The sequence below is a fragment of the Bufo gargarizans genome, chromosome 4 (genome assembly GCF_014858855.1).
Source record: "Bufo gargarizans isolate SCDJY-AF-19 chromosome 4, ASM1485885v1, whole genome shotgun sequence".
NCBI lineage: Eukaryota > Metazoa > Chordata > Amphibia > Anura > Bufonidae > Bufo > Bufo gargarizans.
The window spans coordinates 113724157-113741706 of record NC_058083.1 but is presented as its reverse complement, the minus strand read 5'-3'; the positions used below and the strand labels follow the sequence as shown (position 1 = coordinate 113741706).

The 17550-nt window shown below is 41.2% G+C and overlaps 1 protein-coding gene across 2 annotated transcripts in view; it reads left to right on the top strand.

The window, feature by feature from the left end:
* MOGAT1 (monoacylglycerol O-acyltransferase 1) overlaps positions 1–17071 on the top strand; it is a 35190-nt gene extending 18119 nt beyond the window's left edge. For both annotated transcript variants that reach the window (XM_044289671.1, XM_044289672.1), the window contains 5 exons: positions 6909–7087; positions 7748–7952; positions 10397–10571; positions 12206–12405; positions 14430–17071. In XM_044289671.1, coding sequence (XP_044145606.1) covers positions 6909–7087; positions 7748–7952; positions 10397–10571; positions 12206–12405; positions 14430–14584 — 914 coding nt within the window. In that variant the 3' untranslated portion in view covers positions 14585–17071. The remainder of the gene's footprint in view (positions 1–6908; positions 7088–7747; positions 7953–10396; positions 10572–12205; positions 12406–14429) is intronic.
* Positions 17072–17550: the final 479 nt, after the last annotated feature.

Here is a 17550-nt window from a genome sequence, read left to right as displayed (position 1 = left end):
CTTCTTTAACCATTCTTTGGTAGAACGAGTTGTGAGCTTAGGGGTGTTGTCTTGCTGCATGACCCACGTTCTCTTGAGAATCACCTCATGGACAGATGTCCTGATATTTTCCTTTTTAGAATTTGCTGGTGTAATTCGGAATTCATTGTTCCATTAATGATGGCAACAAATCAGGCCCAAACCATGATATTACAATGCTTCACAGATGGGATGAGGTTTTTATGCTGACATGCAATATTTTTCCTTCTCCAAACATAACCCTTCCCATTTAAACCAAAAACTTCTATTTAGGTCTCATCTGTCCATAAAATATTGTTCCAATAGCCTTCTGTTTTTTCTAGGTGACCTTTTAGTAAACTGTAGATGGCCAGCTAATGTGTGGTTTTTTTTTTTTGTTTTTTGTTTTTTTTAAGAGCAGCTGGTTTCTCCTTGCAATCTTGCCATGCAACACCATTGTTGGGTGTCGTCATGATGGTGGACTCGTAACAATTAAATTGGCTAATGTGAAAAAGGCCCTCAGTTGCTTAGAGGTTATCTTTGGTTCCTTTGTGACCTCTCAGACTATTACACGATTTGCTGTTGGTGTGATCTTTGTTGCTCGACCACTCCTGGGGAGAGTAATGATGGTTTTGAATTTCCTCCATTTGCACATAATATGTCTGACTGTGTGGAATCCAAACTCTTTAGAGATGGTTTTGTAACCTGCCTGATGAGCATCAACAACTCCTCTTCTGAGGTCCTCCTTTGTTCATGCCAGGATACACTTCCACAGATATTTGTTGTGAAGATCAAACTTTGATGGCCTGTTCTTTAAATAAAACGGGTTGCCCGCTCACACCTAATCGTCATCCCATTGATTGACACCTGACTTGAATTTCACCTTCAAATATACTTTTGCAGTCACAGAAATGTGATATTGGATCATTTTCCTCACTAAATTAAAAATCGGTACTAATATTTTTGACACCTTTGTTCTGATTTGGTTATCTTTATCTACTTTTATGACTTGTGTGAAAATCTGATGTAGTTTTAAGTCAGATTTATGTAGAAATATACAAAATTCTGAAGGGTTCTAATACTTTTAAGCACCACTACTACATAAATATTTGGAAATGGGTGGCTTACGGCTGTTTTTACTGGAAATGATCAACTTGCCGACCGATCTTTGACTGTATAAGTCCAGGCGGTCGGCACATACAGTATGTCTGCACAGACATTTTAAAACGTCCATGCAGAGATCGGAGATGCACTTTAATCATGCAGCGGGAGCAGGGAGCTCACTGTCAGTGACAGCAGGGCTCCCCATAGAGAATGCAGGGATGTTTTTTTTATCACTGTCCTGCCATCCCCATCACTCTGCACACAGTGTTCAGTGAGGCTGTTTAGCCTTCTACAACCTCTCTCGGTCCATAGTTTTGGCCCGCATCTGATCTGCATTTTTTGCGGATCAGATGCAAACCCGTTCATTTCGATTTGCCATGTGCTATCCGAATCCGTATGTCTGTGTGAAAGTAAACCATTTTGCGGACAAGAATAGGCATTTTTAACAAAGGGGAAGATGTGTGGATCTGCAAAAACTATTACGGTCATCTACACAAGGCCTAACGGATGTTCATGATCCTTATATTATATATATATATATATATATATATATATATATATATATATATATATATATATATATATATATATATATATATTATATATATATATTTTATTCTTGTTCTGTTCTTCTGACAAGAGGAATGGAAAAATAAATGATGTGAAGTCAGCCTAACTGGAGCTATTATGTGAGCCTCAATTACAGGAGAAATCTGCAATAAATTAAATTAAAAAAATGTTCATTGTCATAACCCATACGTCCCACATATCAAAACGACCATTATGGAAAGGACCCATAATAAAAAAATATTTTTTTAAATGGAAAAAACTGACTTATAAAAAAAAAAAAATTAACTTACAAAAATAAAGCCTCACGAATCACCGAAAAAAAGGACCAAAAATTATTTACATAACCAAACTGAAAAAGTTATGGCTTTCAAAGACACGTGTGAGAGGTGTAAACAGCTAAACTGGTTTTCTCTGACTTGCGCAGTACTTTGTCGCTCTGTTTCTTCTATCATTCTTCATGTGTGACTTTCTAGCCACACAAGGTCACTCTCCTGCCTCACCTTTATCCCACATTCACGGCTACTGCTGCTCAAGCTATAAATAGAGGTCCCAAGTTGTTCTGTGTCTTTTCGGAAACTATATTTATATGCCTTTTAATACGCCTAACTCTAGGGGGGAGGAAAGCCGATGGTCACTGATTTTATTTTCTTAATCATCTAACAATCTAGCAGCTTCACCGTGACAATAAATGAGAATATGTTAGAAGCTGTTCAGTGTGTGAGGACCATTGCAAACCATTCCTAGGATTTCTTCCTCCTGAATATCACGGTGGGAGATCTGAGTTGGGGTTACAGGGGTTATCCCAAAAATTATAAAACTTTCTTTTTTTCTTTTTTTTTTTTTCTTTCAAACTCTCCAGAGGACATTCTTCCCTTTTTGGTGGCGGTGTTGGGGGTTACATGAGTCAATTATCTGCATCTCCTGGCATGCCTTGCAATTAGCTTTTGTTAACCCCCTCCTCCCCTGCATATAACATTTTTATTGCTTATATGTTGCAATGATACTTCATTTGAAATTACCTATTTGTTCTATAATAATACGTGGGATAACCCTGGGATTCAGGTAGGATTTGCTTACTTATTAGAGCAGAATAGTGGATACATAAGAAATCAGACTTTACATTATACTTTTCCTTCCTTTTAAGATCTACTCCTGGCTTTGGTAATAGAAAAAAAACTTCAAAAACTGCATGTGTGAATCTAGACTAACTAGCATCTCATTTAGTGAGGTTAGACATAAGAATGTGGTTCATTCCTTGAAACCACAGAACTGGTAGCATCTTTTTATAACTGCATCTACTGGAGCTCTGAATGTGAGGTGAGGTTGAGGCGAGACCTTGTGTTAACCAGATGAGATCTGTAGTTGTGTTGATGTATAGTGAACAATCATCAATTTCTGTTCTCTTCATAGTCATAATACCATTCAACTACTTAATTTTATTTTGTATTTTTTCATTCTTTATTGAAGAAAATTGTGATTTTACAAAAAAGTCTATTAAGAAACAATAGACACAATATCAATAAAATCAGGTACATTACATTGATGATATTACAGATCGATCCAAATATCCAGTAAGGATAGGCTTATAAGAATCATGGCAAAAGATTGATCTATTCCAAAGGTGCTCTAAATAAAAAGAAAGGATCGGAGTATAAATAATACACCATTAGTAGTTCCTAAAAGAAGACCAAGGTAGCCAATATTTCCTAAATTTGATTATTCAGTTATTTTCCAATGAGACTATTTCCTCAAATCTATAGAGTTGGGGTATTCAACAGATGTTTATTGTACCTTTAACAGCTAGAACAAGTGCACTATGAATAGAGGTCTATACGAGCAATGGTGGACTGAGAGGAGATGGGTCTCTTCTACAACAGAAGGGATGTGTGGCTCTCGGGAGGCTTTCCACTTCCCTTACCGATGGAGAGGTAGCAGGCTCACCAGTAGTAAAATAAGTCCGAGCAACTGGACATGTTGTAGTATTTTCTTCTTGAAGACCTTCCGCTTGTCATCCACCTAGCTTTCTCAATTAGAATTTTGAGAAAGCCAGTCAAATGACAAACAAAGGGTCTTCAAGTAAAGAAACAAATCCAGTTGCTCTGACTTTTTACTACTGATATACCATGATCTGGATGAATGAGAACCTTCACAGACATAGCAGGTTGACATTAGGCATGGAGAAGATGGAAGGGGCATCCTGATTTGATGCCCTTTTCTTCATGGGTCCCATATCAGCTGCCTCAGTCATATGTAGGCCAACATATATAAGCACAACCTTTTGTTTAAAATCCTTCCCCATCCATTCTCTTTTTCATACAGATACAGAACAGTTTGTCACTTTTTTGCTTTTCAACCCAAAATAATGTGGAAGTACACAACTAGACAATTCTCCCAAAGTATTAAGAGGTGTAAAGAAAGAAAGGAAGAAAAACATTTTTTTTCTGTAATGTTTTTAACCTGTATTTTAATGTCTGTTCCATGAAATACTTTGTAAAATGATAACTGTATTAGTCACATAACAGACACTCATCCATAAAGTGTCGCTGTTTTACTGTAAGGGACCTAGCAATTTCATAAATTGCATGGGCAACCAGTGGTTAATAAGTAAAGCCTTTCTTTTGCCCCCGGAGGGCTGTTATTAGCAAGTAACTGACAGCTATGCAGTGCTGGACCTCTGCCAAATATCTACATGTATCTGCATCTCTAGGACCCTATGAGTTTGAAGAATCCGTGTAAATCCCTGCTTGTATGCCATGGTCATGGAGGCAGAGAGTTTTTGGAGTCAACTGTCTGCGCAAGTACGTTTTTTCAGGTTTTGAGTTCTGCTGACCTTACATTTTAGATAGCTGTTGGCCTCCCAACTCCCACCTACACATGCAAGTTCGGCTGTGCGAAAGGGGAAAGATGTCCCATCTTAGACATTGGTGGAATATCCTAGTGATATGCCACCAATGTCAGATAGGTGTGGGTCCCAGAGGTATCTCCAGAGTGAGACCCCCAAAGAGAGAACTGAGAGCAGCCTTGCATGCACGGCCGCCTTCCATTCATTTTTAGGGAATTGCTGAAAATAGCAGAGTGTTATCCGCTATCTCCAGCAGTACCATGGAAGTGAATGGAATGGTGGCTGCGCATGTGCAGTGCACCTTCCTTTACCTTTCGGGGTCAGTTCTGGAGATAGGTGCTGGTCCCGCCCACATCCTAGTGATATGTCACCAATATCTAAGTTAAGACAACCCCTTCAAATGTAATGTGCATGACCAGCTTTAGACTTTAAATAACTTGGAGAGGGTGATGGACTGATGCATGATCAACCTATGGAATTCTGTATGCTAGACGTAGCCAAGTAAAGAATTATCTTTGAGCGACTGGCACCTGAAGATGTTTTTCATGTTAAAATATTCCAGTCTGAGTAAAATCGCATTTGTTTCTGTTATTTTCAGTCTCCACCTAATGATCAGGCCTCTTTCACACTTGCGTTGTCCGGATCCGGCGTGTACTCCACTTGCCGGAATTACACGCCGGATCCGGAAAAACGCAAGTGTACTGAAAGCATTTGAAGACGGATCCGTCTTCAAAATGCTTTCAGTGTTACTATGGCACCCAGGACGCTATTAAAGTCCTGGTTGCCATAGTAGGAGCGGGGAGCGGGGGAGCAGCATACTTACCATCCGTGCGGCTCCCGGGGCGCTCCAGAATGACGTCAGAGCGCCCCATGCGCATGGATCATGTGATCCATGCGATCACGTCATCCATGCGCTTGGGGCGCCCTGACGTCACTCTGGAGCGCCCCGGGAGCCGCACGGACGGTAAGTATGCTGTTCCCCCGCTCCCCACTGCACTTTACCATGGCTGCCAGGACTTTAGCGTCCCGGCAGCCATGGTAACCATTGAGAAAAAGCTAAACGTCGCATCCGGCAATGCGCCGAAACGACGTTTAGCTTAAGGCCGGATCCGGATCAATGCCTTTCAATGGGCATTCATTCCGGATCCGGGCTTGCGGCAAGTGTTCCGGATTTTTGGCCGGAGCAAAAAGCGCAGCATGCTGTGCTATTTGCTGCGGCCAAAAAACGTTCCGTTCCGGAACGGAAGACATCCTGATGCATCCTGAAGGACGGACTGTCCATTCAGAATGCATTAGGAAATCCTGATCAGTATTCTTCCGGCATAGAGCCCCGACGACGGAACTCTATGCCGGAAGAAAAGAACGCAGATGTGAAAGAGCCCTAAGCGTCTTGTGAAATGTTCCTTCCAATAGCATTGTCTGGTCACACCTTTTTTTAACATGTCATTCATCAGGGAGTGCAAAGAAAAGAAGATGCCCATAGCAACCAGATTTCGGCTTTCATTGTCCAAACTGCTTCATGGAAAAAAAATGAATATGGTTATGTGCGACCACTGCGCTATTTCTTTGTAACACTTTTGATAAATCCTGTCCTTTCATTTTTTTTATTTTTTGTTTTTCAGTTCTAATAGTAGTAGAGTGGACAGGGCCTAAATGTGGAGAAGAATCGATGACAGAGAATACTGTGGGAAATCTAGTATACTATACACGTGTAGACAAAATGAGCTGAGCATTTGGGAGATATTTCTGTCTACCATCACTAGGGGGAGCAAATTTTGTCAAGTGCATTTTTGTGAAAAAAAGAATTGGTGACTTTTTAGCCTGAGTTACAGTACCACCATCCCTCTTACATACCAGTCTACCCTTCCAAGGCTATAGGTACTGTAAAACAGCGGTACATACCGAGAATTTTATGCTTGTACATCCTTTATTTGCATTATTTTACTTTGTACTTTTTATGTTCTTAAAATTTAATAAAACTTTTCAATGATAAAAAAATAAATGTAGCGATGGAATTTGTCACCACGATCTTGGACTATTATCTGCAGTATTACCATTGATAACGAGTCCAGATCACAGTTTTGTATTTTCCTACTGACCCCATCAGGGTTTAAAGCTGTACTGAAATACATTGTCGGGACTGTTGGACTGCTCTGGATGTGCACAGGAGTCCTCTTCATTACGTCAGCATAGCCGCATTCTGGATTGTGTGTTTTAAGAGCAGCTTTGAGTGCTGATAGCTGCGATATGAGATATGGGGATAAGTAGGAAAATAAAAAATGGGATCTGGACTGCTTATGTGCACTGCAGATAATAGTCCATAATCGTGGTGAAAATTCCCTTTTAAGCTTGCAATGTCATAATCTAACTGTTCTCTGCACTTCTCTGTCTGTAGCACAATGCTGTGTGGGACTGTTCCTCTTGTTGGTTCTTGCACGATTTTGGCTCCTGGTGGCACTCTATGTCCTCTGGCTGTACCTTGACTGGGAGACCCCACAGACAGGAGGCCGCAGGTGCGAATGGGTACGAAACTGGACAGTCTGGAGGCACTTCAAGGATTATTTTCCAATAAAGGTAATTCTAGTAAAAAAGTCAAGAACTTCTTTGTATACACTACTTCGTGTACAGAAATTATCTATTTAATCTACCCGTCTAACATGGAGACATGCATCCTACTTATGGTACTTTCACACTGGCGTTTTGGCTTTCCGTTTGTGAGATCCGTTCAGGGCTCTCACAAGCGGTCCAAAACGCATCAGTTTTGCCCTTAATGCATTCTGAATGGAAAAGGATCCTCTCAGAATGCATTCAGTTTGGCTCCGTTCGTCTCCATTCCGCTCTGGAGGCGGACACCAGAATGCTGCTTGCAGTGTTTTGGTGTCCATCTGACGAAACTAAGCCAAACGGATCCGTCCTGACACACAATGTAAGTCAGGCCAGCAGTGATATCTGGAGCAAGTACTGTTTCTTAAATATTCATCCTATCCTAGTGACAGTGACTACCAGTGGATTTATCTGCCTTCTAATAGACATGAATTGGATCAGTTGTGCTCCAGTCATTTAGACTGCATATGGATGTCACGACATCTCAACATTATTGATCAGCCCCTGCCTCTGAGAGTGCAGCTCTACAGTAATTTATGTAGTACTTCTAACGTGTCCGTTTCTGGTGCTGATTTGTGGTTGTTGTCATTGCTGTTTACTAAACAGTCTCTTTTATGTGATTTTTCTCAGATAATAAAGACAGCCGATTTAGATCCCCAGCACAATTATCTCTTAGGCTTCCATCCTCATGGTGTCCTTGTTGCTGGGGCCTTTGGAAACTTTTGCACCAACTACACTGGATTTAAGGAGCTTTTTCCAGGCTTGACCCCTTACCTGCACATACTCCCCTTCTGGTTCCGATGCCCCTTCTTCAGGGAGTATATCATGTGTGTGGGTAAGTTAAAATAGTTTATGAAATGGAGTCTGTCTGCCTGTTTAGGGGCCTGGGAGAGCAGGAGAAACATACGCTTTTGTGGTGCTATTATTTTAAGGAGTAATGTGAATTTTTATTCTGCCACATTTTTCTCCTGGCATGTGCCCAGGAAGCTTCTGAAGTTCTAGCTGCATTAAACTGCTTTACAGCCCCTGCAGCGATCCCCTGAGGAGCCGGGGAAGAGGATGGGGGTGGTCGTGGCCCTGATAATGATGTCACAATGTACTCCTTCAGGCCAAAGCTGATTTAATGTCCCAGGCCAGAAGTAAAAGAATGAAAGTCTTCTTACTAAATGCACAACATAAATTGTAGTAAATGTAGTAGTAGTTTGGACAAAGTGCAATTTTTTTCCCTAAATGATATATGGTGGCTGACAATGACACTCTGAGTATACTAGCTGGCATAAGTCTTTCTCCTGATTCTCTTGCAGGCTTGTGAGTGTTCCTGCCCTGAACTGTGGTGACGGGTGTCCTAACATGTTTTCCTTCTGTATGTCTGTATAACTGTAGTGCTGATCACTAGTACATGAATGTGATTTTCTCAACAATATATATATATGTTGTCTATAGCGATACTCCTTTTAATTATGGAGAGCCCATGGTATGCCGAGTACACATGCGCAGTGCTGTTGACCAGGAGATGCCCCTACTATGGCAAGTAGCTGACTACTTGTGTGCAGTATTGTAGGCCAGGCAATGCCCCTTTTGGGTTGCTGGGTAAAAGGAGCATTGTCTAGCCTACAGTAGTTGTCACGTGAATCAACTGGTCTCCATAATGGAGAGAGTACTCACCCAGAGGTTCCCCCTAAGACCTTCCAACTAGAAATGTTGTTCTCTTCTACCTTTTTCTGATTAAGGACTTTTGTCCTAAAATCACTACTTCCAGAAGTGAGGCTGACTTAGCTATTTTCCTTGCTTTGCTACATAATCACATTTAAAAGGCAGGAAGACATCTCTGCCAATTTGCTGTGTGAAAATAATGCAGTGCTCATTGCTGCTGTGTTCTCCTTACTGTTTACCTACTTGCTGTATAGCAGCGAGTGCAATTATAGCTCCTTCCTATTCACCTATTTCTATTATGGAGACCAGTTGGTATACGTGACGACTATTATAGGCTAGACAACGCTCCTCTGGGTTTCTGGGTAAAATATATGCAAATTCTCATGTCTAACATCTGCCAGCATTAGTTCAGTTTAGAAAAGCTAATTTAAATATCTTTCCCAGAAACCCAGAGGGGAATCACTCGGTCTACAATACTGCACACAAGTATTTGGAGTACCAGGCGCATTGCTTGGCTTGCTACACCGCTCAAATGTTCTTGGCATTGTAGGGGCATTGCCTGGCCTACAATACTGCATACGTGACGTACCATGGGCTATCCATAATGAGAGAGTACCACTTAGACAATGACTATATATTGTTGAGAAACGCTCTCTGTCTCTCTCTTCACCAAAATTCGGGTTTGACTGAATCCTGAACCAGTTCACTCATCTTTTGCTTGTAATGTGTCAAAGGATTATGTCCATGGGAATCCAAGAGCTGAGAATCCAACCAGTGCTTTGATGGAGGGTGCTCAATAAATGTGTCTTCTCTGACCATTACAATTGATGCCAAGCAAAAAATGAAGACCAGAACCCCCAAACAATATGAAATGTACATTCAGAACCAGGGGTGCACCACCAATGAGGCCAGGTGAGGTGATCAGGCAACATCAGGTAGGGGCAGTAGAGGGGCAGCTGAAGGTAAGGGGTTAGGTTAAGAAATTGGCATTGGGGAGGGGGGGCGCCGTTTCAGCAAAAAGGCTAGGTGTACCCCTGTGCAGAGCCTACCATGCATTACAACTGATAGCTTCACTGTGTTCTTGTATCTGTGATTTACATGTAACAGAGCATATAAACATGACAATTAATAAAATCTTGACAATCTTTCCTGAAAAGAAAAAATAGAAATCCCCACTTTTTGGAATTTGCAGTCCAAGGCACTTGAGGGTCATGTCAATGACAGCAGCACATAGAAGTGCCTGTTACTGTGGGCACCTAAACTGAACCTGTCACATGGCATCAGCACTTGTAAAGGGCAAAGTGGGACAGTGCCAGTCATTCTGACTACTGACTTGCAAAACACTAGACACGCATTTACATGTGATCGCTCTAGTCATTCCAGCTTCTCCCCATCCTCTAAAGCCTACAAAAAGGTTAATTGGCTTCCTGTGATAGTCGCCCTGCTGTTTGGGGCTGTCTGACATTGAATAGATTAGGTAGTTGTTGTCTACATTGTGCAAAATAACTAATGGAAATGTATACATCTCTAGAAAAGCCAAATAAATATTGCACAGTGGAGGCAGCAACATATGTGTCTCTTTACATACACAACCTTGTACCATCTATGACTTTACTGTGTTTGCAGGTCTGGTCTCTGCATCCAAAAAGAGCGTGACACATGTACTAAGCAGACAGGAGGGCGGAAATGCTGCAATTATAGTCATTGGTGGTGCTGAAGAATCATTGGACGCCCACCCTGGAAACCTGACCCTCCACATCCTGAAGAGGAAAGGATTCATCAAAGTGGCATTGAAAAGAGGGTGAGTTCTAATGGTAGCGATGAGTGCTGGGTGACCAAACCTTCAGGACGTGCATGGATGTTGATTAATCCAAAACTGCAGCCATTACCCTTTCAAGGACCATCAGAAAGATCAAGATAATAAGAATAGTGTTTAAGAAAGTTCATAACTTGCACCTTTAGAGTGTCTGTTCTATACTTTTACCACCTTATAGTTAGCGTACTTTGCACCAGACTTTTGCGCCAAACATTTTGTCGCAGTTTTTGTGCACATTTACTCCTAAAAAAAAAAAACACACTCCCCTTCTGTTAGGCCATGCCTCTTTCCCTCTAAGCCATACCTCCTTGTTATACGAAGCAAAAAATAAACAAATCAAACTTAATAAATGTGGTGCGAGTTATGTACGCCAGAATGCTGGTGCATTTTGATTAGTAAATCCCATCCAGTATAAGCATCCTCTAGTGGAAATTACTGATCAACGTCATTTTATTCCTTAAAGGGAGTATGCCAGCAGTCCTGACCATGCTAAATTGCTTCCTTAAGTAGGTACTTGGGAGAGTAGACAAGGATACCGCCTGTGAAGTTATTAGGAGTAGTATGAATATATAGTGTTATTCTGCCAGATTTTGCTCTTGCAAGTTGCCTGGAGGCTAGACTTGACTGTGATGTGCTTTCTGCATTAAGCTGCTCCACAGCCACTCCTCGCTGCTCTGAGTGGAGGCTGTAGCATAAAACCAGGAGACCACTACAGCTGTCACTAAGAGCAGAGGTGAGGGGCTGTGAAACTACTCCTTGCAGAGACCTCTTCCCAGTGAAGTCCTGCCCTGGACACTTGCAGGAGCAGAATCTGCCTGAATAAAGCTTCATATTTACCCTACTCCTGATGAGAAAAGTTACTCAAAAGGTATGTTTGTACTGCTCTCTCCAGCCCCTACCTACTGTCAGCAGCAGTTTAGCATCATCTGAACTGCTGACAGACTAAATTTATGATTTTGCAGGAGATCTGGAGCTCAGTATCAGAAAAACAAAACTGCAGTAAACTTGCAAAACTGCAGTATATTAGGAAATTAATCAGCACAGAACATTGGATCTATATTGCTGGAAAAACGGCATTCAATTACTTTAAGGGTTCAGTCAACCTTACATACCTTTTTATATAAAAATGTATTTGAAGGGGTTGTCCAGTTTCAGTTCTGAACCCGGACGTATCCACTCTTTCACCAAGGCAGCAGCTTTGATATAGGCATCGGAACACTTTATGCTCCGTTGCTCGCCCTTGCCCGCCCTTCAGTGCCGGTGACGCCACCGGCAACCCTGCTAGGCAGAAGCCTCCGCCTATCAGTGACAAAAGTAAACAAAAAAGCCCTTGAAATGATCCGAAGCTCATATCAGAGGGGCTGCCTGGGTGAAAAAGGGGATATGTCTGAGTTCAGCTCTGAAGATACAAACCTGTATTAATATTTTATTCCTTGACTCTGAGTTTTGGCTCAGTTTTTGCATCCGCTGTCAATCCTGAAGGGGAAAATGTGTGACACTATTCTAATGTCATTCTTCAGGTCTTCTCCAACATAGCCCCTTTCTAAAATTGCAACCTAAAATGTGACGATCCAGTAAGTTATATGTGTAGAAAATAACATTGTTGCTTTTCTTTTCAGTGCACATTTGGTCCCCGTGTTCTCGTTTGGAGAGAATGAGCTGTTTTTCCAGGTACCAAACCCAAAAGGATCTTTGCTGCGTGCAGTCCAAGAGAGGCTGCAGAAAATAATGGGCTTTGCTCTACCCCTCTTCCACGCACGTGGGATCTTCCAGTACAGCTTTGGACTGCTGCCTTTCAGAAAGCCCATTCACACAGTGGGTAGGTGACTGTAAATTCATACCATTATAGGATGGTACAACTTGCTTTTAAAACCATATTTGCCGCACTCTTGTTTAACCCCCTTCAGGACTGTCGCCATAAATTAACTGCGGAAATTCAGTCTTTAAAAATAGCGCCTGCTCGCAAGCCGACATCATGGCTGACAGATTTTTGCTATTTTATCAGCAGACACCCGGAGGTAATGTTTGTAATTAGCAATAATGCAGATCACAGAAATATAATCACACAGATGCAGTTGTCATTTGTGACCACGGCATCGGATGCAGCTTTCCCCAGAAGCGCTGTGCTCCCAGGGGCTCGAACGGTTGCCCCACATGGTGATCGGAGAAAGCTATTCGTTAAGAAGGCTTGATGATACCACAGGGCCTATGACAGGGTTCCATAGGAAAGTATTGAATCTCCTATAGACTGCAATGGTAAATGATCACATATTCAAGCCCCCTAGGGGGACTATTAAAAATTTAAAAAAAAAGGAAAATAATTTGCACTGCCGTGTCTCAAAATGCCTATACTATTAAAATTTATTTATTCCATACGGTGAATGCCAACATGAAAAGAAAAACATTTAAATGGCTGATTTGCCGCCGTTCATCGCTTTACCTCCCCAAAAAATTTAATAAAAAGTCATCAGTCATACACACAAGATGGTAACAATAAAAACCGCCCTACAAAAAAATTAGCCCTCACACAGTTCTGTAGATGTAAACATAAAAAAAAGTTTATGGCGTGTATTAAAACACAGTGTTTAAGTATTAAAATACAATGGTGCCCCCTGGTATTTATTCTGTATAGCTATGTAAATGTCCACTCACATACAGCTTGAAGAGAATCTAGCAGAGCAATCAATGGGAAGTCTCTGGATCCTTAAGAGGTACAGGGCTGGTTCTAGTTCCGTTAGAAAGAGATTGTCATGTACTGTTATGATATAAAAAGTCAGTTTCTACATTGATGCACTCAAGTTTGTTGTCATTCATTAGTCTGGTTTTATTTTTTATTTTTTTGGGACCATTGGCCCATCTTGGAGCACCTCTGCCAAATAAACAATTTAAAAAATTCTGAATTTATATACAGGGACCCAACTTCAGACCGTTTTTATATAAGCCAAAGCATGGTACAGCTACACGTACCATTTCTTTCTGGAGGACCTGCAATATCTGTGATTTAATTTGGCACATTGTAATGTTTTCATTAGTCCTGTGGTAGTGCTGCAGAGAAACTGAGCATTTGGTGCAAGGTTTCCCCAGAGTTTACAGGTTTACATTGCTTGGGGTCCTGGTAGCAGAATTGGCTTATTGAAGGACCATGCCAATAAAAAAGGAAACTCTTGCGTATGCATCTGAAATCCACTATCCTATATCATTAGTGCATGGTCCCTTAGATCAAAAACGAATGTACCCGACTTTCGATTCCTCAAAAGGCGCTAGTACAAGAAAATATAAGAAACGTTGTAATATATCTAATCGGAGAAAATGTCTTTCTCCATTTATGAGCCACTTTTCCTTCTCCTGCACTGATAATTCACTCAGTTTACAGGTAAAATCCGGCATGCTGCCCATAGTTTATAGAGGGGGAAGGAAGGGGGAGGAATCCACTGCAGAGATCAACAGACAGACATTGCTGCTCATTCTAGTAAGTTTTCTATCTCGCACCAGTGCTGGATTCACAGCTACACTGCTCAGTACTGCTCTACTATGTCCTCCATTCTGCTGCTTCTGCAGGGTTCTACAGAAAGATAGAGGAGAAGGATCTCTGAAACATCATAGCAGCAAGTCTCCAACTACTAGCTCAGAGAAAACTAACAATTTAGAGAGCCTGCAGAGAGGAAAACTGGTGAAAGGGCATGTAGGATACAAGCCAACATCCAGCTATAGAATTACTACTTATGTACACACACCAGCTTATTCTGAAAAGTCACAATGACAATAATGCTTTCTTTCTTTCTGTAAAGATTTCTTTGATATTTGTCTTTAAATGGTAACATGAATTCTGTTTGCCCTCAACAGTGGGTAAACCCATCCCAGTGGTGCAAACTTCAAACCCCACACAAGAAGAAATCGAAAAGCTGCATCAAAAGTACCTGAATGCGCTTCAGGAACTTTTTGAGGAGAACAAGGAGAAGTATGGTATCCCAGAGCATAAAAGTCTCATCTTCACTTGACCTCCATAGATAAGGTTCTACTTGTGGGACTGGAACCACTAGGATTATCAATCTAGATCTGTAGGGCTGTAATCCTTGTGTGGTCAACCAGCCCAGAACTGCGATGGCTGCACTTACTGCTCTTCTTGTTCACGAAGTACACTCCACTCTTTATGAAGATCTACATGCTGTATGTATGAGCAGGACTGGAAGGTCTTGCACATACTATCCGAGCCTCACAGCAAGATTCATTTACCAGTGGATTTGCCAAAAGTTTTGCCTACCCATTTTATTCATTCCAAGAAACATCATTAACATAGTAAAAAATAAGGTACCCAATGAATGACAATTACTGTAAGTACTCAGGAATCTTAGAGGGAGCACTTCATAGCAAACATATATTCTACAATATACATACCGTACATATATAATTATTCCTTTTTCACTCACTGAAGCTCTGGTGAGGGATGCAGGTTCCTGGCAGCTTTGCAAAGATAGTGCCATTCATCATATAGTGGCAGTGCTTGGTATTGCAGCTCAGCCCCCATTGTTGCTGAGCTGCAACTAGGCCATGTGACTGATGTACAGTGATGTCACTGGCCTAGGAAGACCTCTTCTAACAGCTGATCGGCAAGGGTTACTGATGTAGCACCCCCCGCAGATTTGATACTGATGACCTATCCTGAGGATAAGTCACAAATATATTTTCCTGGAAAACCCCTTTAACTAATGAAGACCTCTCTGTACAAGTGGTCTGAATTGTTAATGGTTGTGCGGCACCTTCAATACCACGTGGCCATTAAGAATTCAGACTTCCTGTATAGTGCAGTGTTCATTAGATACATATCAGGCAGCTGCAGCCTAATTGGCAGCACACGGCTGGACCATGTGGTCGTACCCTTATGTGTATAAAGCCTGAGGCTTTAGTCACACATCAGTGTTTGATCAGTGTTTTCCATCAGTGATTCTGAGCCTAAACCAAGTACAGGTCAGAAACACAGAACAGGAGCAGATCTTTCCCTTATACCTTATGTCTGTGGAGGCTCCAATCCTGGTTCTGGCTCACAATCACTGATGGAAATCACTGACCGAACACTGACTGTGTGAATAGGGCCTTATTTTCATGTTGCAATTAGGACCTTCCACATTGGTGTCTTAATATAATTACTTGAAACACCTTGACCTCCATTGGGCTGATCTTGCGATTACTAAGACCGGGTTTACAATGTCCGTTTTTTTCTCAAGGTTTTGTCGCATTTTTAAATGCAGGGGAAAAATGGGGTGCATTTTTACCACAGTTTGCAGTGCATTTATTGGTTGCATAGTTTTTATAGGTAAAACACTTTTTTTTAACCTTTTAACCTACCTTACAGCATTGAAAACATGCACAAAATATTTCTAAATGCAACAAACTGCAAGAAAAATGCAGTGTGAACAGTGAGCCTATCCTGTGGGTAAGGACACATGTAGAGGTTGCAGGGCAGCATGCTGTTTTACTATGAAAATGGCGTGGTGATTGCTTATTAATGTCCAGTAGGTGTTATTATGCAGATAAGAAGTATTGCCTACTAACAGGTAATGAAATACCGCACCCATGTTACTTGTCTTACCCTAAATCCAATCTGTCCCATTGATGATTTGGATGCCGGTAATAGGGGTGACCAGTTATGTCTGCAATTATTTTGTGTCCAATATCCCAAAAAATGGTGATCACTTTGTAGTTATTTGATTTCACATTGGTGGTAAAGAAAATTTTTATGCAGATAACAAAATTCTAGCCATCCCCTGTGATTTTAATATTCATTCAATTGAAATAAAAATACTTGGGCTCAGTAGATGTGAACTGTAGAACAACGTCCAAGCATACCCTTGAAGTTGTTTGCACATTCACTATACTAAGACACACACTTTATGAAATATACATCTACAAATGAGTTAATTATATAGGTAAATTCCCCCCCTCCCAAAAAAAATGCAAAAGTTGAACCTATCAATCATTTTGGAAACTTGTTCTTGTCTGACGTGTTCTCTCTACTAACCACTAGGTGGCATACATTCACCTGACTTTATATATACCGGTACATTGTCACATCTCTTTAGGTTTCTTTGGGCAATTTTGCAACAATGTACAGGAAATGGTGTTCTGTAACGTAGTGCGGTATTAAATGAGCACATGTCCTGCTAATAATGATAAAGTAATGCTGTCTTGGAAAAAGGTAGAAATCCCTACAAAAAATGTCAATTCTTGCATACTGGAAAGCCATTCATATCAGTTTGCAATAAACACCTCTGTTATGAGTGTGCTATAAAACTGAATATGTTGTGTTCCTCCAGACTACAATGTGAATTTACTGTATTTGTACAGATTACTCTATTTTTCTATTTATGAGTAACACAACTGCATATACGAGGGTTTTATATGAGCTGTCGCTTGTCAAAAAACATCCGCTCCACTATGTTGTATTGTTATAGGATTATTGCATAATAAAAATTTATTTGTGGCATACAGTATTTGGGATCCTCATGTCATACTCCTCTTCTGAGTCATGTGAGCTTCATGCCTAGACATGGCATACATTTGGATGGTTTGCATTGCATACTTTGCGGATCCCTTGAACACCCTGCAGTGTGTTATAGAATACAGGCCTATGACTGATCCATTTGTGTAAGGGTACCAGCACAAAAAGAACACATAACCGCACTATTGTTGTTTTGGTGCAGATTTTGGTCTGGAGTTTATATTAACAACTCCTCTGAAAGTGGCTCTGTCACCAGGATCAACCCTATTAAACCAGACATACTGGCTGGTGGTTTATTCATATGCAAATGAGCATGTTTGAGCACCAGGAGGTGGGGCTGAATCCTTGGAGCACTGCTATGTAACACCCCCTGTGCTCTCCACCCCTCCCCTTGATTGACAGAGCTAGACATGCTGAGGGCAGAGCTGTGTCCATATCATATACTATATGAGGTGCGGGATCACACAA